Source organism: Nyctereutes procyonoides, unplaced genomic scaffold (genome assembly GCF_905146905.1).
Source record: "Nyctereutes procyonoides isolate TBG_1078 unplaced genomic scaffold, NYPRO_anot_genome, whole genome shotgun sequence".
Taxonomy (NCBI): domain Eukaryota; kingdom Metazoa; phylum Chordata; class Mammalia; order Carnivora; family Canidae; genus Nyctereutes; species Nyctereutes procyonoides.
The window spans coordinates 18,465,462-18,490,386 of NW_026575032.1; the positions used below are offsets into that span (position 1 = coordinate 18,465,462).

At 42.8% G+C, this 24,925-nt stretch overlaps 1 protein-coding gene across 1 annotated transcript in view; it reads right to left on the reverse strand.

Moving 5' to 3' along the window:
* Positions 1 to 18,865: 18,865 nt before the first annotated feature.
* The window catches only part of INPP4B (inositol polyphosphate-4-phosphatase type II B), a 371,833-nt gene continuing 365,773 nt past the window's right edge, over positions 18,866 to 24,925 (reverse strand). The window contains exon 24 of the mRNA XM_055317016.1: positions 18,866 to 24,900. Coding sequence (XP_055172991.1) covers positions 24,768 to 24,900 — 133 coding nt within the window. The 3' untranslated portion in view covers positions 18,866 to 24,767. The remainder of the gene's footprint in view (positions 24,901 to 24,925) is intronic.

The window sequence follows — 24,925 nt, forward strand, 5'->3', positions numbered from 1 at the left end:
CTCTCTGCATCTCTCATGGATAAATAAATTAAATATTTTCTAAAAAATTAAGCGGGTTACCTAGAATGTGTCACATTGGCCTTGAGGTAAACTTTCGTTTTGAGGTTTTGACAGAACACCTAACGGATGTTTGGAGCAGACAGGGGGGCTTGCGTGCTTGCTTCCTACCTTCCGGCTGCTACGTATCTCGGCTGTGATAGAATTCAGTCAGAGACTTGCTTTCATTTTAACAGTTATCAATGCAGAGGAATCTAATAATTGAAGGTGGATCATTTGCTTGGATCATTCAGCTCCGTGCATTTTAGGAGCTTCACCTCTAGCACTACCTTGGGGCAACTGGAATCCCCTCACACCCAGCACTTTCCTGCCACCCAAAGGGAATGCCGCATGTTGGGCAGGGCGCTCTCGTGTCATCTCCAGGCTAGCCTTGGACATCCTTGGACTTTGCCCGAGCCTCTGCAGGGGCTGGAAGGTGCCCAGGCTGCCTATGGACACTCGCATACTCATCACTTACAGAACCAGACCTCCCGATGGTCCGACAAACTGTAATTCTCTTAAAACAAAAGCTTGCATTAGGGTTAGGGTTGTGGTTTGGTTAGGAGTTAGGTGTTAGTGTTTAGAGTTAGTGTTACATTTGGGTTAGGGGTTAGGGTTAGAAGTTTGGGTTAGGGTGAGGGTTTGGGTTTAAGGATGGGGGTTAAGGGATAATGGTTAGAGTTAGGATTAGCAGTTTTTGTTTAGGGTTATTTTTAGGAGTTAGGGTTAGGGGCTACTACTGCTAGGGTTCCGGATTTGGGGTAGGGTTACAAGCAGAGGTTAAGGTTAGGGTTAGAAGGAGAGGGTTAAGTTTTAGTGTTTAGGATTAGGGGTTAGTATTAGGGTTGGGGTTAGGGTAGAGTTAGGGTTTATGGCCAAGGGGTATGGTTAGGGGTTATTAGACAGAGTTAGGGGTTACGGTTAGGAGTTAGGGTTATGGTTTGAGTTAGAGGTTAGGGATAGAGGTAGGGTTAGAATTATAGTTGGAGTCAGGGTTAGGGTAGAGGTTAGAGATTAGGGTAAGAGATAAATTATGCTTGGATTAGGGTTAGGATTAGGGTTAGGGGTTAGGATTAGGGTTTAGATTTAGGGTTATGGTTGGAGTCACGGTTACATGTGTGGATTAGTGGCTAGTGATTTGTGTTTGGTAACCTAACCTCTGACCTCTAACCCTAACCCTGACACCAACCATAATCCTAACCCGAATTCTACCCCTAACCTCCAACTCAAACTCTAACCCTAACTCCTAACTGTGACCAGTACCACTAACCCTACCCCCTAGCTCTAAACTGTAACTCTACCCGAACTCCTAACCCTAGCTCCTAACCCCCAATCCTAAACCCTAAAAACAAAACAAAACAAAACAATGGCTTGCTCCAGACTTAAATGAAGAACAAATATGCTCAGATTCAGGAGAGGCTCTTTCAAAGTATTCAAGATTGGGGGCAGTAGCTCAGAAAAATTGGCAAGTATGGTCTCTCATCAACCTGTTGACCATGGCTTCCCAGGAGAGGGACTGGTCATTACATCCAGAAAAATACCCTCCCCAGTTGTGTCTCGTGGTGATCAAGAGAAGAAAAGCAGTGTGCTCCCTGGTGATTGGACACAGAGCGCGACCGATAGAGAGGCTTGGTATTGGGACAAGGGTCATGAGCTTCACAGGAATGAGTCATGTGAGCTGTTTTACCATCACAAAGTTTAAGGCAGATTAAACCTAACACTATAGGAAATAATATCCAGTAAATGTGCACGTAAAACACTTTTTAACAGATGGGTTTTTTACCTAGGATATCCAACCTGAGTAACATTCCGCAAAAGAAATAATCTGGGGCACATCTTAAAAGTAATACAAATGCTCCTTATTTCCATTTGCAAGTCTTTAAATTCAAGTGACTTTGCTCCTAAAGGCAGATACTTCCTTACCATGCAAGAGCCAGGAGAGGTTCATCTGTTGGGAGTTAGTGACTTAAGCTCTTAGAGTTACGAATCCCAATTTATGTGCGGAGAGAAGGTTTGTAAAATGTTGTTTATTTATTTTTTTAAAGATTTTATTTATTCATGAGAGAGACAGACACAGGCAGAGGAAGAACCAGGCTCCATGCAGGGAGCCCAATGTGGGACTCGATCCCGGGTCTCCAGGATCACACCCTGGGCTGAAGGCGGCGCTAAACTGCTGAGCCACCCGGGCTGCCCGTAAAATGTTGTTTAAATGAAAAATCTCTGCCACTTTTTTAGTGTCCCTCTCACCTATGCTGCCTCAGAAGGACGCCCTTGTTTCCACAGCTGGTCGTGGCTTTATGACTTCTCTCATGGAAGGAAGTTTAGGAGGAGGATGCACAGTGGTCGGGAGCAAAACAGCTTCTAGACTCAGATCTGGGGACAAATCTCATAGTTTCCTCTCATTAGTATAATAATAATACCTACCTCGTACAATTCTTTTGAGGATTAAATGAGATAATCACCTGAAATCATTTAACACAATATCCGGCCCGTAGTAAGTGATCCATACATGTTTACAACAAACAGATACTCAGATTTCCTGTTCAACGTCATGGGAATAAAAGGCACAACTTAGGGAATATAGTCGCTGTCATTGTGATAGTGGTGTGTGCTTACAGGTGGCAGCTACACGTACGGCGAGCACAGCACGATGTCCATGGACGTTGGATCCGTATGCCGTGCCCCCGAAACTAATGTGATGTTGTGCGATGTCTATATGCAAACAAAACAAGTTTAATAAAAAATATTTTCTATTCAAATTCTGTTCAAATACAAGTGTCCCCTAATTTTTCTATCTCATAAATTTGATTTTTTTGTTTTTTGTTTTCAAAGATTTTATTTATTTGAGACATATATTAATATATATTTAAATATATTAAATATTTAAATATATTAACATATATATTATATATATATATATATATATATATATAGAGAGAGAGAGAGAGAGAGAGAACACAAGAGGGGGCAGGGGCAGAGGGAGATGCAGACTCCCCATGAGCAGGGGCCCCAACGTGAGTCTCCATCCCAGGACCCTGGGATCATGACCTGAGCCGAAGGCAGATGCTTAACCAACTGAGCCACCCGGGTGCCCCATGGATTTGGTTTTTCACAAATTTTATTTCCTTGTCAGCACAGCAAAACCGTGTTACCATCGTGAGCCCTTCCTAGCGGCGTGGTTGCTGAAAGGCACAGTGAGGCAGGCCTAGAGCAGCAGGCACTGGGCCGGGGCCGGGAAGTGCTGGGCTGAATACTGGCTGCTGCCTGCCAATATTCTGCTTCATTCTTCTGAACCTCCTTTCCTTGCCTTCCTGTGCTGTTCTGAAAATTGAATGAGGTAAAGCATCACAAAGTGCCCGTCACTGAGCCAGCCTAGAGCAGATGCTTGGCTTCTAAGGTGTTTAGTTCTGTGGAGTAGGTTATGTGATATGGCTTTGTCCTTCTCCCTATGAAGCCCACTGATCTGCGCATCCTCGGGGTCTGCTTAATAAATGGATATTTCCAGGCTTCATGAGCAGAATGTATTTCTATATTTATTTCAGCTTTATTTGACTGTGTGACAAACGCCGGAGTATACAGGGCACCAGGGTGGCTCTGTGTGTTAAGCATCCTACCCTTGTTTCCAGCTCAGGTCATGATCTCAAGGGTTTGGAGTCGAGCCCCACGTGGGTCTCCGTGCTTAGCGCAGAGTCTGCTTGGGATTCTCTCTCTGCCCTTCCCCTAACTTGTGCTCTTTCTCTAAAATAAATAAATACAATCTTAAAAGAAACTCAGCCGGGTATGCAAATTTATTTCATTGTTTTCTCGCGGAAATATCTGAAATGCTCTTCTGCACCTTACAACTTCCCAGATGCGATTTTCTTTGTTAACTACATCCAAACAAATGCAATGTTTAAAGTAAATTGCAGAGAAACACAGTGTGAAGTGAAGTTTACCAGGTGGAAGATCGAGAGGAATTAAGTGCCAAAGCTCTGGCCCACATGTCTGTAAAATTGATTTGACTTTAATAAGTTTAATGCAAATAGAGTTGTATTGTTTGGGATGTGTGTATACACACACTCGTACACATACAGACACCGCATCTTCAATTGTGTGTGAGCACTTGTTGGTTTTGTCCATTTAGAATTCTCATGAATAAATAAATATAAATAGGTTGTGTTTTCATTTTTTATGATCAGCTTTTTATCTGAAATTTAAAATTGAGTGAGCATCTACGAGCACACAGACCTGAAGAAACGTGGTAAATTGGGGCATGCCCAGGGACAGCTCATGACTGCCACGCACTTCTCCAACAAAGAAGTACTGGATCTCTCACCGCGTCCTCTTGATCAAACCCGTCTGTTTTTCACTCTTCCCGTAAATCATTTTGTTGTAACCACCACTAGGTTTATTTATTTATTTATTTATTTATTTATTTATTTATTTCTTATTTTTTATTTTATTTTATTTTTATTTTTATTTTTTATTTTTCCACCACTAGGTTTAAAGCACAGAGCTGCCAGTAACCACACCAGCTTTTCACTTCAAGGCTCTTCTAGGTGTTGGGTGTAGAATGTGTTAGGTTGTTCTCCTAGCTAACCCTGGCGTATGTCAGGATTTCATTTCAGTATCGTCCAGGACACTTCACTTTATCCGCTCTTCCTATCCCGGCACCAGCAAAACGCCCTTCCTCTGTACTCATCAATCACTCCGTAAGTATTAAAATTGTAGCTTTCCTTCTGTCTTACCCACGACATTGTGAAAATCCTCTTTACTCTTGAATCCAATGCCCTACGACAGTGCTCAGCACATAGGACATGACCAATAGGTATTTGTGGAACTGAACTGGATCTAGCCATGGGCCTGTTCGTGTATCTAAGTTAATTCCAAAGCGGTCGCCAAGTTTCCGCCAGTCCAGGAAGAATGTTTCTTGGTGTAAGACTTACTGAAGGAAGTATTGATAGGTCCTATTATGAAGGCAGATCCTGGCTGGTGTCCACTGGCAGGTTTCAAGCTCCTCGCCCTGATCTCAGGGGTGGGGTGGGGGAGATACGACATCCGACTCATGGAAGTTGTAACATGCAACTGGCAACGGGCTGTATTCAAGGAAGTGACTTCTTTGTACACGTGACCAGCTCCATTCTGTGTTTTTGGTTTCCTGCTTTTCAGAGTAAAAATAATGATTACTCCTTCTTACCCCACAGGAGGAGCTAGACATTGCCCTGCCCAGTCAGACAAAAGGATTTTTATTTTTATTTTTTAATATTTTATTTATTTATTCATGAGAGGCACACACAGAGAGAGAGAGAGAGAGGCAGAGACCCAGGCACAGGGAGAAGCAGGCTCCATGCACCGGGAGCCCTATGTGGGTGGGACTCGACCCCGGGTCTCCAGGATCACTCCTTGGGCCGAAGGCGGCGCTAAACCACTGAGCCACCCAGGGATCCCACAAAAGGATTTTTAAATTGATTACATTTCATTCTCTCTGAGAGGGTTCTTTTACTTACCTGAAGGTGCCAATTATCAATATGGTAAATCTACAAAATACAAGTAGAAACAACAGATGATTTTAAGAACAGCGATTTCAAGACAATACAAAAGGGTAGTTAAGAGGAAAGAGAAGAATGCTAGCAAAGGTGAAAATACAAGTAGTTAATAGAAGTCCAATATATAATATATAACTTCTATTATATATACGCTGTTCATTCAGCGTAGCAGATATCTTTATTTTATTTTATTTTATTATTTTATTTTATTTTATTTTATTTTGTTTATTTTATTTTATTTTATTATTTTATTTTATTTTATTATTTATTTTTTTTAGCATAGCAGATATCTTAAGGACATTTCTGGTTATTTTATAGAGCTTGATAGAATAAAAGGATGCATTTTTATTCATTTATTGGAAAACTGAAAAATCAGAACACTTATTTGCTTAAATTGACATAGATCTCATCTATCAAAAACAGCATGTGAAATAAGAATTCATGACACACCTATAATATTTTATCCATATATGATAACCAAGGCTCAAGGGCTCCAGATCTTTTAAAATACTGTATTGTCTCAAAACATAAATCACTCCTTCTGTGTGTTTTTGGATAGGCAGTACTGACTTCATTTAAAAATGGAGAAAATTAAGCATGACAAACAGTAGCTTTCTGACATAGAAACACTGGTAAGACAGTAGAGGAATTACCCTATATCCCCCTTCCACGAGTTTTATCTCTGGAATTGATTTCTTTCATGTATTTGTTTTTCCGTATGTTTATTTTTGAATTATACTCAGAACAGAGAACAGAGCCAGGAAGTGTTCCATTTCCGGAGGACCATTATCCTTTTCACACAAAACAATACCTGAATCATTTCCGGTCGATGGCGGTCTATCCAACAGAAAACAAACCAAAACACAAAACCTAGGAAAAATACCCTACAAACCCCCATGTGCAATATAACTTTACAGATTGCTGCAGTACGATGAGCAGTGTTCAGTGTAAAAATGGTGCGGTGGTGCTGAAAACAAAACAACAGGCCCAAATGGTAGTCCCTTGTGCTAAACCCCATGTCACCAAGTCAAGACTTTTAATTACCATGTGGGCTTTCCCAGAAATGAAGCCATAAGGCGGTCAATCAGGAATCCCGAAATAAGCATCAGTTAGGTAACCTGCCTGACAGACGCTTACCGTGCCCTAAAGGAAAGTGGCCTGGCGTTAACCCGTCCCCGTGCGTGTCTGGGAAAACCCCCTTGTTCCATCCCCTTCTCCCTATAAAAGTCTTTTGTTCCCCACTTCCTATCAGCTGGTTGGAGGCCGCCTGATGCATGAGTGTTTGAGTAAAGCCAATAGGATCTTCAACACGTACTGGGTTGAATTTTGTTGTTAACAGGTGTTTGTTGGTTGTCTTTATCCCTCTAAGGAAGAGACATACTTTATTCCACACCTTAGCGCTAGTGCGGCTTTCTCTCACCAAAGGTCCACTCCTAACTCGTTAAACTCAGTTATTCGATACCTATAATGTATTCAAATTTATGGCCAAGTCCACCTCAAAGTCGAACTTTCCTTTTTTTTTATAAATTTATTTTTTATTGGTGTTCAATTTGCCAACATATAGAATAACCCCCAGTGCTCATCCCGTCAAGTGCCCCCTTCCGTGTCCGTCACCCCCCCCCCCCCCGCTCACCTCCCCTTCCATCACCTCTAGTTCGTTTCCCAGAGTTAGGGGTCTCTCATGTTCTGTCTCCCTTTCTATTTCCCACTCATTTTTCCCCCTTTCCCCTTTATTCCCTGTCACTATTTTTTATATTCCCCCAATGAATGAGACCATACAATGTTTGTCCTTCTCCGATCGAAAGTCGAACTTTCCAAGTAGTTAAGATTGTATTGTGTCAGGAAGTAATTCCTCTCTGCTCATCTCCCTGCCCCTGGATTTAATGAAGGTGGAATCACCACGGAGCAGCGGCAGGTGCCTGTTAGCTTCCTTGAGGATTTACTCCGTTGCCTTTTCCTAGCGTAGCATCTGTGAACAAAATCAGTCACTCATTCCAGGCAGGTTTCTTTCTTCTCTTCTTGAAAATTCATTATGCATCTTAATATATCAAAAAAGCGTTGTTGTTGCTGTTTGCTAGCCTCTTACTGGTTTCTGGTTCCAAGGCATTAAGAGTTGGATAATGTGTTCACTCGCTTACGTTTGCCTAAGTGCTTGTCCAGAGCACTTTTAGCACTGGTGTAAGCTGATCTAAAGATTTTAAGCTATTATATATGCAGCATCTGTGAAATTTGAATTAATTTATACAGGAAAGCTTTTTACAGTCCTCTCCGTTGTAAATGTTGAATGCTTACATTCTTTATTTTTTTTATTCTTTTTTTTGACTCCTTACATTCTTTAAATGGAAAAAAATCTATGCTAGAAAGGATATTAGTGGAGAGATAATGTAAAGACAGGAAAAACAAATACGTGTTTGTTTGTCTTAAACACACAGAATTTAAAAGTAATCCTTACTATCGTAAGGATAGTAATAGAACTAGATCATTCCATAACTTTGTAGGTCTCTAATATTCTAAGAACTAATAATATCAAGAACTGCTTTAAAAATATAATTTTTTTTCTCCTAAGTTTATTTGTATAGTAAGAATTTTTTTAAAAGATTTTATTTATTTATTCATGAGAGGCAGAGACACAGGCAGAGGGAGAAGCAGGCTCCCTGCAGGGAGCCCGACGTAAGACTCGATCCCGGGACCCTGGGGTCACGATCTGACCCGAAGGCAGATGCTCAACCCCTGAGCCACACGGGTGTCCCGTATAGTAGGAATTTTTAAATCATATTTAAACTATTAGTTTTTTCTCAGGTATTTATATCTTATCTCTTACTCCAGCCACTCCCTCAAGCAGGAACTTTGGAAAGCATATTTACTAAAAAGATGTACTAAAGAGAGAAATATTTCAAATAAAATTCTCATACACAGTCTTCTTAGGTATTCAGACAATTTTTAAAAGATGAGTGATAAATGTTGTACTAGCAAAATCACTTAATCTATCATTTGTCATCACATTACACAGCTTTAATCCCACAAAAGTTATTTTTTAAGGGAGAGTGTAGGGAATTAGTATCTCTTTCTTGTTGTTCATGTTTTGAGCAAATTCGAGTTAGACAAAAAGCAAAGCTGTCAGAAATGAAGATAGAAGCTGTTCATTTTCTTTGAAATTTTAGATACTTTTTGACCTCCAGAAGAGCCGTAAAGGTATAGGGAGCATTCCTGGATGTCCTTCTTTTAGCCCCTCCTAATGTCAAGATCCCGCACAAATATTGATTCAGTGCTTTCAACTAAACTACAGATTTTATTTATATTTACCAGATCTCTACTAATGTTCTCTTCCTGTTCCAGGATCTACATTGCATTCAGTCTCCATGTCTCCTTTGTCCCCCCCCCCCTCGGTCACAGTTCATCAGGACTTCTTGTAATGCGTGACCTTGGCAATTTTGGGCAAGTACTCGTCTGGGATTTTGTGATTGTCCCTGAATTTGGATCTGCCTTATAGCTTTTTTTTTCCTTATAGCTTTTAATTATTAGACAGAGTTGATGGATTTTGAGACTCCCGGAGAGGTCAGGTGTTCACCATATTGCATTATAACAGAGAATACCTGATACCAACACATTTTATAACTGCTGACCATTGGAGTGACCAATAACGCTGATTTTTTCTACTTGTATTCCGTCTAGAATTAATTGGAATTCTAAAGGGTAAGTTGTCTCTTCTGTCTCATTTATTTATGCAATCAATTATTTTTATGACAAATTCTTATTTTATTCTTTAGTTAATGATCCTATACTATCATTATTTACGGTGTGGCTCTGATTGCCCCAACTGTGGCCACCGGGGGCTCTTTCAAGTTGGCCCATTGTGCGCCTTTGGAATGTCTCATTTGTGTGTTGTTTTGATTTTTGCTCTTCTGTTTGTTTGCTTAGTCCGTCTTTACTTTCTGGCACCTCAAGACGATTCAAATTCATCTTCTGATTTTCTCCACCCCACCCTGGAACGAACGAACCATTTATCCAACTAATCTTGTTCCTTATGCTGGGAAAATGGAGTTTAGAAATCAGTATGTGGGGGCCAGGTGTGTTCATTGCTTCTCATGTGTGACTGCTTCTAGGTGTTCTCAGGGCACAGAGCTGGGAAATAGGTGCACGCACACCTTCCCGTGTAACACCCACCTACCTGTGTGTGCCTGTTACGCATACGTTAACACGTGTAGATACAGCAGAAGTCTACACTGATAACATCTCATTCCAGGCTACCACAGTGTTTACTTATTCTGTCCTTCCTTCCTTTATTGTGACTCTTTTCTCAGGAAGACACCTAGCTCTCACCCTCCACAAAATAACCTTGTTTAACTAGAGTGTAGCTGTCTAATTTCGAGATTACTGATTTGTACTTATATGAGAAACGATTCAGGAACTAGAGTCCCGGTGTCCCCTGCTTTTTGAATGTCCACCTAATGCCACTTTGCTTTTACATTAGTACTGTTTTCCGCAACCAGAAAAGAGGATTTTTGCTTTTTACCAAAAGAAAGGCAGACGCTGAAATAGCTTTCAATGTTTGTGTTGCAACGAGTCCTTATAACGGCAGGCAGCCTACAGGCCAAGCGATGAGAGGGAACGGGCCGAGCTCCTTGGCCGGGAGCTGCAGTATCTCAGCATCCAGCTCCTGTAGCTTTGAACTGCATCGGTGAGCACTTGAGTTTTACCCCAATTTATCTCGTGTGTCTGTTAGCGAGATGTGTCCTCCAGGTATGTGTGCATTATGCATTTCGATTGTATATAGACCCAGGGTCAGTGGCATCCATGTATCTGACATGAGGGCAAATCGTTTTTTAAATGCACATTCCCCCACTCAACAAAATAAATTTTAGGAATAATCAGGTAAAAATCAGTAACAGTCGTTTTCCTAATTTCCTCTTTAGCTTTATTTTTTTATTTTTATTCTTTATTAAATTTATTTTTTTATTGGTGTTCAATTTGCCAACATATAGAATAACACCCAGTGCTCATCCCGTCAAGTGCCCCCCTCAGTGCTCTTTAGCTTTAACACTAGTAATCAATATAAAAAAACAATACGTTTCAGATTTATTTATTTATTGCTTTTATTCATTTATTCATGAGAGACAGAGAGAGAGAGAGAGAGAGAGAGAGAGGCAGAGACACAGGCAGAGGGAGAAGCAGGCTCTATGCACCGGGAGCCCGACGTGGGATCGATCCCGGGTCTCCAGGATTGCGCCCTGGGCCAAAGGCAGGCGCTAAACCGCTGCGCCACCAGGGATCCCGGGAGGATACGTATTACACATACTTTTGGATACCTTCTTTTTGCACCCCTAATTGGGTTACCTTACATATTTTCTTTTAACGATTTGTGAGAGTTATTTAAATACTCCGCAAACAAGTACTTTGCCGATTATAAATATTGTAAATATCTTCTCCCATTCTGGGTTATTCTTTTAATGATGTCATTTGTTGAATAGAAGTTCATTTTTTAAATAGTTGCCATTTATTGACATTTTGTTCTATGGTCAGTGCTTTTATGTTCTCCTTAGGACAGAAGTTCTTCATGTCAACAAAGACAAATTTATCAATGTTTTCTTTGAAAGGGCCCTGTTTGAGAAATCTTTAGCTACCGCTAAAGATGATCTTTATTATTATATAGGTGCTTTAATTTCATTTCTTAAAGGTTTATTTATTTACTTTAGAGAGAAAGAGTGTGAGCTGGGGGAGGGGCAGAAGGAGAGAGAGAGAGAGAGAGAGAGAGAGAGAGAGAGAGAGAGACTCTCAAGCAGACTCCCTCGTGCCCAGAGCCCATTGCTGGGCTCAAACTCATGATCCTGAAATCATGACCTGAGCCAAAATCAAGAGTCCCACGCTTACCCAACTGAGCCACCCAAGAGCCCCAAGTTGCTTTAATTCTTTACTTATCACATTAACGTTTAAAAAATCTTCCTGGAATTGATTCTTTTTTTTTTTGTTTGTTTGTTTTCTTAATGTGAGTAGGGCAGGGTATCCTTGGATGGATACCCAGTTCCCTAGGGCCATTTAATGGATGCACCGTCTCTCCCTACTGCTCTGCACCCACCACATTGGCTGCCACCCACGTAACTGAATAGATGGAGTGTAGTTTCTGGACTTTCAGCTCTATCTGACTGTTCATCTAAACTTGCACTGAAAATGAATTACCTTCCTTGTACAGTAAATCTCTGTATTTCACTGTGTGTGTACTGCAGATTTGTTCAATTTATGAAAGTGTGCCTCGGTTTTTTAGTTCTCTTTGCATTTCCATGTAACGTTCAGAATCAACTTGCCAATTTTTATCAAAATACCTGCTGTGATTTTGTTCGGGATTGCTTTGAATCTCTAGCATTGAGGTCCCGTGCGTTTTTTGTTATAGTGATTCTACTGCATTTGATAAGCAACTGAAAATTATGTGTTTTGAAAAGCTATATTTTCGAATTTTTCATCTACTAGTATATGGAAATGTAATTGCTTTCTCTTCACTTACGTTGAATGACTAGCTAAATTCATTTCTTAATTCTAGTATTTTATTTCTAATTAAAAAAATCCATATGAAAATCATATAATCATATATTTTATTTCGTTATTTTATTTATTTATTTATTTATTTATTTATTTATTTATTTATTTATTTATTTATTTATGGTTTTATTTATTTATTCATGAGAAACACACAGAACGAGAGGCAAAGACACAGGCAGAAGGAGAAGCAGGCTCCCTGTGAGGACCTGGATGCAGGATTCAATTCCAGGACCCCGGGGTCACGCCCTAAGCTGAAGGCAGATGCTCAACCCCTGAGCCACCCAGGTGTCCCTCATTTCATTTTTCAGAATTCACATATATTTTGAAATTTTTCAAAAAATATTTTATTTATTTATTAGAGAAAGAGAGAGAGAATGAGCAGTGAGAGGAAGAGGCAGAGGGAGAAGCAGGCTCCCCCCTGAGCACAGAGCCCTGATGCAAGGCTCTATCCCGGGATCCCGGGGTCATGATCTGAGCCAAGACACTTAACCGACTGAGTCACCCAGGTGCCCCCCTTTACTTTACTTATTGTGCTGTTAAAACATCCAATTCAATTCCGAAGAATATCTTTTCCAGGTGTGTGATACAAATATTTCACCGTTCAGTATAAGTTTTCAAGATAGCTATCAGGTAAAAGAAGTTCCTTTCCACTTCTGATTTATTGAAGTTTATACTTTTTTTGGCATCTATTGAGAAACCACATGATGTTACTGTTTTATTCTTTAGGTGTGGTTAATTATATGGACTGAAACCTGAATATCATACCAATCTTGCATTCCTGGAAAAAACTCAGCCTCTTTGTGATATGTTTGTTTTCAAATATCCTAATTGATCCAGCTGTTGTTATTCTGTGCAAATATTTATATTTATGATGATAGGATCATTGGCCAGAGATTGTCTATTCTTGTAATAATTTTGTCAGGTATCCTGATCAAGATTATACTGGTCTCATAAAACATGTTTGAAAGTGTTCTATTTTTTTTTTTATCCTTCAGAAGAGTTTTTGTAAGATTAGCGTTTTTTTCCTTTCATTTTAAAACAGGTTTATTGAGTATAAATTTTATACAATCTATAGCACTTAAAGTGCACAGTTTGATGAGTTTTTATCCATCATCTATCCATCTATCATCAGTCTGTCTGTTATCTCTATTTACATATATATATATATATATCATGAAGCCATTGGGGTAATTTACCACCCCCCAAAATTTTTGGGTGCTCTTTCATAATCCATTTCTCCATCCCCAAGCTTCATCTCTAGACACACACTGACTTAATTATATCACTATAGGTTAGTTTGTATTTTCTAGAATTTATATAAATATAGTCATACGCTAAGTGGTCTAATTTTGTTTGCTTCTTAGACTCAGCTTAATTACTTTGAGATCTATCTATATCTTTGTCAACACTTGGTATAGTAAGTCTCTGCAACTTTGGCCATTCTAGTGGATATATGTTGGTATCTCTTTATGGTTTTAATTTGCATTTTTTAAAAAAATAATAATTAAAAAAATAATTTAAAAACAATAAAAAATAATTTTTTAAAAAATAATTGCGTTTTATTATTTTAACATTTTGATTAATTTAAAAAATTGACATACAATAAAAAAACTGACTCACAGCAAAAATCCATTTTCATTTTATACAGATTATGGATTTTGACAAATTCATGGAGTACTCTATATACTTCCCAAATCAAGATACGGTGTAGTTCAATCACCTCCAAAAATTTTAACATGCTATCCCTTTGCAGTCAAACCCTTTTCTCACATACAATTCTTGGCAACCACTGATGTTTTATAGGTTCCTACAGTATTTGTACTCCAAAATACCATGTAAGTGAAAGCATAGAGAATTGTGATCTTTTGAGTCTGATACTTTTTTTTACTTTTACTTAGCAAAATGAATGTGAGAGTCATCAATATTGTTGTGTAAAGAAATAGTCCATGCTTCTGTGCTGCTGAAGAGTGTCACGGTGTATGGACGTGCTGCAGTAACTTTGCCCATTCAGTGGCTGAAGGGTAGTTGACTTGTTTTCCAGGTCTTGGCAATTATAAAGTTTCCATAAACATTTGTGTACGGGTTTCTAGATGAATATGCATTTTCATTTCTCTTGGGTGAATACCTGAGAATAAGGTGACTGGGTTATGTTAACTGTCCAGGAAGCTGTCAAACTGTTTTCCAGGGGGCAGCACCATGCATGCCCACCAGCGGCAAGGAATGAGAATTCCAGTTGCTCCCCATACTCAAGTGGTGTCTCGTTATGGTTTTGATTTGCATTTCCACAGTGGTTAAACCCATTGGACAGCTTCTCGTGTGTTTATTTGCCGGCCAAGTATTTCCCTTGGCACCGTGTCTGTTCAGATCTTTTGCTCATGATGTTTGAAATGGAGTACCTTGTTGTCCTATTGTTGAGTATTAAGGGTCACGTACAGTGTTAGTTGCAAATACTTTGTTAGACGTATGAGTCGCACATGTTTTCCTCTAGTCTGAAGCTGGGCTTTCCTTCTCTTAACAATGTTAAATGCAGAACACAAGTTTCTAATTTCAATAAAGTTAATTGGCTCTGTTAGTTTTATGATTGGTGCTTTTGCTATTATATCTAGGAACCGTATGCCTAACCCAAACTCAAAGATATTTTCCCCTATGGTTTTGTCTAGAGGTTTAATAGTTTCACATTTACATTTTGGTTGGTTGTTGTACAAGGTCTGAGGTATTCACGAAGCCTTACGTTTTGCATGTGAACATCCAATTGTTCCAGTGCCATTTGTTGAAAAAGCTACCCTTGTATCAATTCACTGGCCTTTGTGCCTTTGTAAATGGCATTGTTTTTACACTTAAATTGATTATTGGTAGAAATATAGAAATGCCATTAACTTTTGTATAGTGAACTTGTATATTAATATTTGTATATATAAATTGAACCTTTATTTTTATTTATTTGTTTGTTATTTGTTACCTCTTTCCAATTGCTTTGTAATTACTTCATGTTACTTTTAAATTCCTTCTTTCTTATCGTCTGTTTTTTTATTTTTTTAATTTATTTTTATTTATTTATGATAGTCACACAGAGAGAGAGAGAGAGGCAGAGACATAGGCAGAGGGAGAAGCAGGCTCCATGCGGGGAGCCCGACGTGGGATTCGATCCCGGGTCTCCAGGATCGCGCCCTGGGCCAAAGGCAGGCGCTAAACTGCTGCGCCACCCGCGGATCCCATTATCGTCTGGTTTCGATGTCAGGGTAAAACTGGCCTCATGGAATGAGTTGGCCATGTCATACCTGTAGGCAGGCAAATACCAGAAAAAAGAAGCAAGGTATTGGCTAAACTCTGCATTTCCAATTGTATCCGCATTCACCGAATAAGAAGCCGCTTATAATTTGTGTCACGTAAATTATTACCAGCCACAAATATTATCCTAGAGGATGCTCCTCGCCTCAAAACATGAAACAGAGGTGAAGGGATGTTTAGACCTCTATATTTATTTCTCTCGATAAAAAGAAAATTGGTGCAATTTCATACTTTTCTTTAGGAGTAAGTCAGGAGCTTCTGAAATAAAACCATATTCTAGAGGCAATTCACGTTTCGGAGAATCCTTGCATTCAGGTGAATTCGCCCCTCGTTCATGGAGGGGCAAGGGGCGCCCAGGGAGCTTATCTTCGGCTTAAGTATGGCCACATGCAAAATAACAACGAACTGATTCACTCAGGGTTAAAGCAAGTCCAAAATCCATTGAACCTCTGGCCTCTCACTGTAGAAATATAGTTGTTTCCTTAGTTCCATTTATTTCAGTGAAATGACGTTTCATTTTTATCTTATTAGCGACTTTAGAGTCTAACTCCAAATAAAATGCAATTTTATAGTAAAGTGATTCTTACCAAAAGCTGCTTCTGCAGGGGCGCGGCCTCCTGACGGCGAAGCCCACGAGGCCTGCTCCCAGGCCTGGTCTCATTGCTCTCACCGCCCGACCACCACTGGGGATGCGGGGTCCACTTTCCCACGTCCCTTCCAAGAGGGGCACGGCCCCTTGCCAAGGCCATATAATGAGTGAGCTCTTAGTCACGGGCTGAGGTCCCCCCCGGATGCCAGGGTGTTGGGCCTCTGTCACCGGCTCATGTGCCCTGGGCCCCCACCCCTGCCCGGGGCCTGCCAGTCTCAGTCCCTGTTGGCGGGTCCTTCTGCCTCCCTGCAGGTTCCTTCCAGCTGCCTCAGTTTCCCTGTCGATCCCTCATCATCCAGCCTCGGCCCGGCACCTGGAGTGCTCCTTTAAACAGATAAACTAGGTCACTTTGGTTCCTCTGCTTGGAACCTTCTAATTACTCCTAATCATGCATGAAACTCAGCTTAAAGTCCCTTCCCCTCCTGGGCTGAGTCTTTTGCCAAGTCCAGTCCCATCTCCCCCGCCCCCCCCGTGGCCCCAGGGGCCCCGCACAGCCTGCCTCTGCGCGGACCTCCCCCCTCTGCCGGATGACCCTCCCCTTTATGGCTTCATCTAAGCGACCCCTTCTCAGAGGTCACCCCGAAGCCAGGGTGCCTGTCACCTGCGCCGCGAGGCTCGCCGAGACTCCCAGAGTATGTGCTTCGCGTTACACATGATGATGAAGCACCACTTTCTGGTTTCTTCGGTTGGTTTCCCTTTTGTCTGCTTGGCCCCCGCTGGACGGTGAGGCCTGTGAACGGCAGCGGAGGCCCCTGGCCCGCGGCTCACACCGGGCCCGGCCTCCCGGCCCACGCACCTGCTAGATGCTCGAGAACATGCACGTGCAGGGCACTGAGTCATTCAAGGCACAGCAAGGAAAATGAGACGAGTGGGGACTGATGGCCATTTAGACTGACACGGGAAGTTTGCTTCGGAATCAGAAGCAGAAGGGCTACACTTGGAGCCACGGGGTGGGCGGTGGGAGGGAGGGAACTGGCTCGGGGAAGAGCTGAGTGTGCCTGTGCAGGGACGGGGACGGGGACAGGGACAGGGATGGGGCATACGCTGGGGAGACAGGCTCCTGTGTGGCTCCGGAGGGATGACAGCAGGGAGGGGGCTGCAGGCCCTGGTAGAGGAGGTGGGGCCGCGCGGTGGACCCCAACGAGGGCCAGCCTCCTTCAGCGTGGCCACAGCCACTCCCACGGGCCACAGAGGACGTGCGCGACAGCAGCAGCTGGGCCGTGACCCGGGGAGGAACGCTGCCAGGGGAGGCGCGCGAAACTGTACAGGCCTAGGGACACCTGGAAGGCTTCCCTGCTGCTTTTACGGGTGTTATTCATTTATTCATGGGACCCAGAGAGGCAGAGACACCGGCCGAGGGAGAAGCAGGCTCCCTGCAGGAGCCCGATGTGGGACCCGATCCCGGGACTCCGGGGTCACCCCCTGGGCTGAAGGCAGGTGCTAAACCTCTGAGCCCCCGGGGCCCCCGGAATGTTTCTATGCTGAGTGAGAGGACGAGTTAGAGCTGACTGCAGCTGGTAAAGCCGGGTGACGGGGGCGCAGATGCCGTGAGGGGCCAGGCGAGCGGGGAGGCCTGTGCGTGCATTAGGGGCGAGCCGCGGGGGTGCGGACCCCGGAGACAGGCACTCTCCACTGCACCTACGGGGCCTGCTGTGTGCTCCCGCTGCACCTGCACAGCCCTGCTGTGTGCTCCCCGCTGTATCTGTGTGGCCTGCTGTGTGCTCCCCACTGCACCTTCATGGCCTGCTGTGCTCCTGCTGCACCTGCACGGCCTGCTGTGTCCTCCCCATTGCACCTGTGCGGCCTGCTGTGCTCCTGCGCACCTGCACGGCCTGCTGTGTGCTTCCACTGCACCTTCACGGCCTGCTGTGCTCCTGCGCACCTGCACGGCCTGCTGTGTCCTCCCCATTGCACCTGTGCGGCCTGCTGTGCTCCCGCTGCACCTGCACAGCCCTGCTGTGTGTTCCCTGCTGTACCTGTGCAGCCTGCTGTGTGCCCCACTGCACCTGCACGGCCTACTGTGCTCCTGTTGCACCTGTGCGGCCTGCCGTGTGCTCCTGGCTGCATGCATCCGTCCCCCAGCTTCCATCCTCTGGGACACGCGCTCCGAGCCCCCGCTCTGCTGCCACTCCGACAGCACAGCACTTCAGGCCCCTCCCTGGAGTTTAGGCCGTGGGCCCTTGGCCGCGGTTCCCCACACACTGCCCCACCCTGAGGCCACCTGCACACCGTCCTGCTCGGAGGCACCACGCATGTGGGTGCAAACGTACTGATGGTGACATGACAAGACAGGAGTGTTTCTTGCTGAAGGATCAGCAACGCTCTGGAAACGCTCCAGCTGGCAAAACATCATTCTCCCTTTACAAGCAAGCGGGGACCTCGTTTGGTTAATTTTTTGGCAACAAGACATAAGGGAAGCCTTGGAGTTGCCTTCCAGCACCAGCTACTACAATGAGGTGTGAATGAACAGATCCAACAGCCTGGAAGGAGAAGTTCGTTCATGTGCTCAAGTGACTCCACCATCATCTGGGCAACAAAGATGAGTGATTCGCCCGGTGTTGAAGCACCGATACCTGGTTCTTGAATTCTTTTATAAATTGTGGTTGATTTTGTTCCTACAGAATGGAAACTTGAAAAGATGCATTCTGCTGGTGAATAGGAGGTGAACCTAGCGTCAATATAAGATTTGCTCTGAAATTGTGGCCTAGCACAAAACTCGTCTATTCTCTTCAAAATATTATGTAGGCTACCCTTCTGCTATTTTAATTAACATTTACACATTGCTACGTTGATGAAAATGAAAAAAAAATGTGATAGGGAGAAAAAGACAGAAACATAAAAAATAAAAATCACATTTATTTAAAAAAATATACACACAGTGTACAATGAATATGGTTTACACAGAACAACAAAATAAAATGATATTTCTTCAAACGCCAATATAACATGATCTAGCCTATTTGTGCCCCATTTCCTAGGAATACACATTATTGGCTCATCTAGAATATATATTTAACATAAAAAAAAAGAAAACAAATGCCAACATTTCAGGTAAGTACCATAAGAATCCGAACACTAGATGTTAGGTTAAACAAAATAATGAAGTATCCACATGAAAAGTGTACGTGTATAAAGGGTAGCTCTTGTGGAGGGAAATGGGAGTGTCTACGCACTTACAGACACGTGGGGCCTGCCTTTAAACAGGCTGAGAGTCCTTTGATGTGAAATATTTTTAAATATTGACAGTGATAAAAAAAAAAAAAAAGCATCGCAAGACTGTGTAGAGGATAAGGCAATCTGGCCAATCTGTGAGTCAGTACAGTCTCCCAGACAACGAAGCCGTACCCAGTGATCACTGAGGATGGGCTGCTGGATTATGCCTTTTTGTGACCTTAGAGTAATTTCAACGATTTTAGGAAGTTTATGAATATATTCATGCCGTGAGTAGGAAAGTGCAGTATCATCGTAAAGAACTCTATTTACTAAAAGGTAAACAAGAGGATGGCTTGTCGGGCAACATCACGAATGTTCGGTTTTCTCTCTTGATATTCAGGCTGTCTGGGCGTTGTGCTTCATTGTGAGCCTTGTTTTCCTGTTTTTAATTTATTATTCTAAAGATTTATGTAATCTATGAGAATAGATTTTTCCAGCTGAGAATACCTAATTGCATGTATAATTTTTTGGGGGGTGCTGATACTACCTTATAATTTTTTTTCTACCTCCTTGTTACTAGCAGCCCGTTATGCTTTGTTTCTTTGACATTGGAAGCACTTTATACTCTTACTTGCTTAGAAATAAAATTCAAAGACTGATTAATGTGTGCTGTGACTCAGAAAGTAAAAATCCAAATTTCCATACCTTCACTCTATACCTAATTGGCTCACAATATTCTATCTCAACATGAATTTTATTTTATTCTGTTTCTAAAGACCGTTTTGCTATAGGTAGCATCTGTCTGGGTAGAAAGTTCTAACTTAAAAATGCCGAAGAAACAAAGGATATATTAGAGCTTTCCTTGCAAAGCAGTAAAATAGAAACATGGGAGGGGGGGAGGCATAGCTTTTGCAGACTGCAGCTGAGCTAAATGAATGTCAATTCACACTAAAATTGTCAATCAACCGCACAACGCTCAGCAATTCATTCTCGTCAGTGGTGCATAATTTGTAAAGCCTCCAGCTATTAGGGATGCTTTGTGCTCCACATGCGAGCTTCCCTCTGGAACTGCTGATCGCGGTTTTTTTTTCAGGCCAGTTTCTTAAATCTGTGATAAACGTTAATTTATTTCCTAAAGATTACAAAAGGTGCCCTGCGTATTGAGTTAAACAGCTGATAGGCCACCAGGCGTGGAAATCAAACATCTAACGCGTCTGCGGCGTCTTAGCATACCGCACCGCCAGAGTTTCATTTGCTTAATCTAACAGTTTGGGTTTCAACTGAGCTATATTTACTAGGATCTGGACACAGTGATATGTTACCGTTTTTCCTGCCTTTAGCAAATGCTAAAATCATGAACTTGAAAATGTGCACTGAAGCACAGCTTCAGTGATGCTCTCGTTAGGCTCCCATTTCCCTGGACTTAGCCCACGGTTGTTACTGCTCACACTACAGTTGCATTGCTAAGATTTCCCTTGCAGAACATCAAGAGAGATACATTTTTATTTATTTTTTATTTTTTTTATTTTTTTTTGAGAGATACATTTTTAAATGCATCTGTGTGATTATATAATTTTATTATGAATAAAATATAGACATGAAATATTACTTACGGCCTAATAAGTGTCTTTAAAAGGGGGGGGGAACCAAAATAAAATTGTAGCCAACTGAAGATGCCTGACTACATTTAACACCATATTACTAATTTTATTTATTTTATTATTTTATTTTATTTTATTATTTTAATATTTTATTTATTTACTAATGAGAGACAAAGAGAAAGGGAGAGAGGCAGAGACACAGGCAGAGGGAGAAGCAGGCTCCATGCAGGAAGCCCGACGCGGGACTCGATCCCGGGACTCCAGGATCATGCCCTGGGCCGAAGGCAGGCGCCAAACCTCTGCGCCACCCAGGGATCCCCCATATTACTAATTTTATAATGCTTCCAATTATTTGTCATTGCTGGAGGAAAAAGGTGATGGTGTCATCCAGTTGTGTGCTGGTAAATGTTTAACAACTGGCTTTTTCCAGGAATCAAAAGTCCCAGTTTTCAGCATTTGGCAATTTCTGCGAGTGAAAACTCCCCCTGTGGTCAGTTTCAAGCCGCCCATATGATGTTACTGGGTGTGGAGTCAGAAAGAGAGGCCCAGTTGCCCCTGATGCTATGCTGCTTCCACTGTGCAGATACCACGGACACAACTAACCTCAAAAGCACAGGCGAAGAGAAAAATGAAGGAATCTAATTAGGAAGTGGTAAGTTTTGATTATCTTTTTTTTGTAAAAATTATTCAATTGCTTTTGATATTTTAATATTTAATGATGGTGTGTTTAACAACTGGCTTACAAAATTCCTGAAAATTTAATGACCAGCTCTCAGGAGTCTGCACGGGCCAGTTCCAGGCCACCCCGGGTACGCTTTCTCGGTGGCACGTATCATGCTTTAGGTCAGGAGGGAAGGAAAGCATTACTGCATACAGATCTTTTTCTTTTCCACTGTGAGTCTTACTTTATGCAAAATGCCATACGTAGTTGGGGGGAGAAAGGCAAGTATCCTCCATCCAGATGCTAGCTTTTAAAGACTTCATAGTTTTCAGGAAATAGTCTTAAAAAAGTAAGAACTGGAGGCCAGTCACGTGGTGTATTGCTCTAATTAGCTGGTTGGTCATTTTAGCACCATTTGTGGGCAGGATCAAATCGTGGCTCTGACTCACTGGATTATTAGACTGATCCAACAGCAAAGGCAGGGTAGAGACAAAATCTAAGACACCATTTATATGGAAAAAAAGCCCGACAACCACATGAGAAATTAACGAATGCATCCAAATGTGGGTCTGCTTCAATTAAATATTTGAAATGTTTATGCTTAGCTGTTTCGTGGAACATTTTCAGGCTCTGGGTCTTTTGCCACTGGGTCAAATATAATCAAGATGTCACCTTCCCTTGTTTTTAGATATGTTTTCTGTAGAACTCTGCACATAGTTAAGCAGAATTGATATCTGCATTTGATAACATTAGAGGGGAAACGTATTTTTAGCAAAACAAAAAAAAAATTTGTCTTGTTTGGAAATGTCATTTTCTTGGTTCCGTTTCTGGTTCAGTCTGATCTCTTGAAATAGGCCTGCTGGTGTATCTTTTAAATAAAAATAGAGAAAAGCATAACTAGGCTGTGATTGTACAAAGGACATTTTAAAACTCCTCAAAATTTGCTCTTTGATCTAGAAAACTGTAATTACTTAAGAAATAGTACAGGGGATTTCCAACAATACTTGAATATGTCTCAGAAAAGCAGTATTGTTGATATGAAACATGAATTCTGTTGATGGAACCCACTTTTAAAAGTGTGCAAATATTGAGGCTTTGTATAGGGGAAGGCAGATGACTCTGCTGATAATAAAAGAAAACTTCTGTGTATTTGTATAAAGTTCGAGGCTTTGAGACTTCTCTGCCAGTACTTATTAAAAAAGAAAAAAAAATTGGGCTATCTTCCCCAAATAGAACACCTTACTTACTGGCTTTCTAGTTAGTACATATTTTTTCCGTATTTGAGTCTCGAGTTCTCATTTTTAAAAAGACAAACAAAAATGACTATACAAAGAGTATTTACGGGACGATACATTTTCCTTTGACTTCTCTTGGAACTTATATGCTGAATGAGGCTTCACTGTTCTTCAAGGAAACCTCCGTCATCCCGACCTCTTCACATGAAATCCAGGGGGATCACGAAAACAACCACAAAATCCTACCATTTCCAAATAAAATCGGACAGTTCAAAAATTAATCACTAAAATGGAGAATGAAGCATAAGGGAGCACACCAAGAAGTCTGGACTGTGGCTAGATCTCATCTACAGTATACAGCATCTTTTCCTTAAAAAAGAAACCTGTAAGCCGTGTGTCAATGGCCTCAAATGCAATGCCCGCACGTCACTAGCTAAAATAACGGATTGAGAATTCTCCTATGAAAAGCCCCAAACGGTCATCTGAGATTTGTGGTCGTCTGAAAAACCCAACATGAGCCTGGAGATGTGTCTGGAGCCCTTAGTTCAGCAGACGCGTCAGCCAAGGAGCTGTCACAGCAGCGGTGGAAAACCCCGTAAGGTCACCCCCCGCCCCCCCCGCTGAATGTGCTCACGGCCGGGAGGTGTCTGTGTGACAAGCCCCAGCGTTTCCGAGGGGAGATTCCTTCTCCGGAGAGCGTTCTCTTCCCACGGGTGAGGAGAAGAATAAACTCTGAACATCGGGAGCAAATGGGCTCCACCAATTCAGGCCGTTGTTCTCGAAGGTTCGATTCTGGCAATAAATGCCAATTTCCACGTAACTAACCAGCATTCCTCCATGATTTTCACCTATTTTCAGCATGGCCATTTGGAAAACGGACAAGCCACAGGCTAGGAAGATAAGAGATTGTAACCGTGGTTCTAAAGCCGTCTACTGGGACGACTGGGGCCTGCCTCCCGGGGGCTCTAATTTGCCCGTTTCCGATGGCGCCGTGCAAGACGGCCTCTCTAGCAATCGCTTAATCTGGAATTTTGGAGAACCTGTGACGCGATTTTACCGGGAACAAATTTCAGATTCGGGCTAACAGAAATAATCGTTTCCGTTTACGTCCGTCAGGGTTGCTCGGGCCTTGGGACGGCCCCTCACACACGGGAACGAGGCCAGGCAACGCGCACGTCCGCCTGCCCCGTGCCGCAGCAAGGTGGCTGTTGGGAAACGTCACCAAGGTGCTTCACTGACCTTTACGGGCTTGGCTGCACGAGGTTGAGGCTGATGGGGATTCTCACATGTGACAGCAGCAGGCGGCTCATCGTCCACTTCCCGCGGCTGCAGTCCCTTGCGGTGCGGCGCTCCTGTCCTCCACCCGGCAGCTTTCTCTGTCACCGCTTGGGTGACGGGGCCACACGACCGAGTCAGAGTTTTAGGAAGATCCCTTGATACGGGGAAGCACCTCCACCGTGTGGCTGACAGTGTCACCCGTCGCCCGGGAGGACGCGTCCCAGCCTGCTGGGGGCCGAGTCGTCACCGGCACACCTGCCACCCACGCCTACAGTCAAGACCGCGCGTCGACGCTACCGAATTTTAATTCGCTGGAAAAATATTTTCCCGCTCCCACGAATGGGCCCTAAGGTCGCACGTGACGACGGCTGTGAGAGAACATGTCTGAGCCTCTCTTCCCTTCCCCCGCCCCGTCCCGTCTCCACTTTGGAGGCCGAGCATCCCTCTCGGAGACACCTGTGCCCTCCTGTGGAACCCACCTGCGTCTGCTCAGAATGCCTGTGGCTAACGGCCTCCACGAAGGACGTGGACGTGGGCGTGGACGTGGACGTGGGCGTGGGCGTGGGGCCCACCCAGCACAGGGGCAAAGTGCGGAAGCTGAGAACTAGGGTCACAATGTCACTTAAGGTTTTTCTAACGGACTCCTTTCAGAGTAATATGCTAAATACCTAATTCAAGTAATCCCTAGATTTGGGCAAGCGTCCCTGATCACCCTCCTCCACGGATTTTGTGACAATCGAAAAGTGAAAAGGGTGGAGATTGTCCGACTGAGGCGTGTTTGTGTTCCTGTTTATTTGCGTGTTGGCAAAGTTAGGTGTCAGCTTTTCCATAAGTCCCCTCTGGAGGTCGGTAGTACTTGGGGAAAGCCATCAGCTGTAGCATGTTGAAAGCATATTTTCTGCATTTGACATTCTTCAGTACATTCTCTATGCGGCATCCTTCTCTGGTGAAAGGGGAAAAAGTACAAC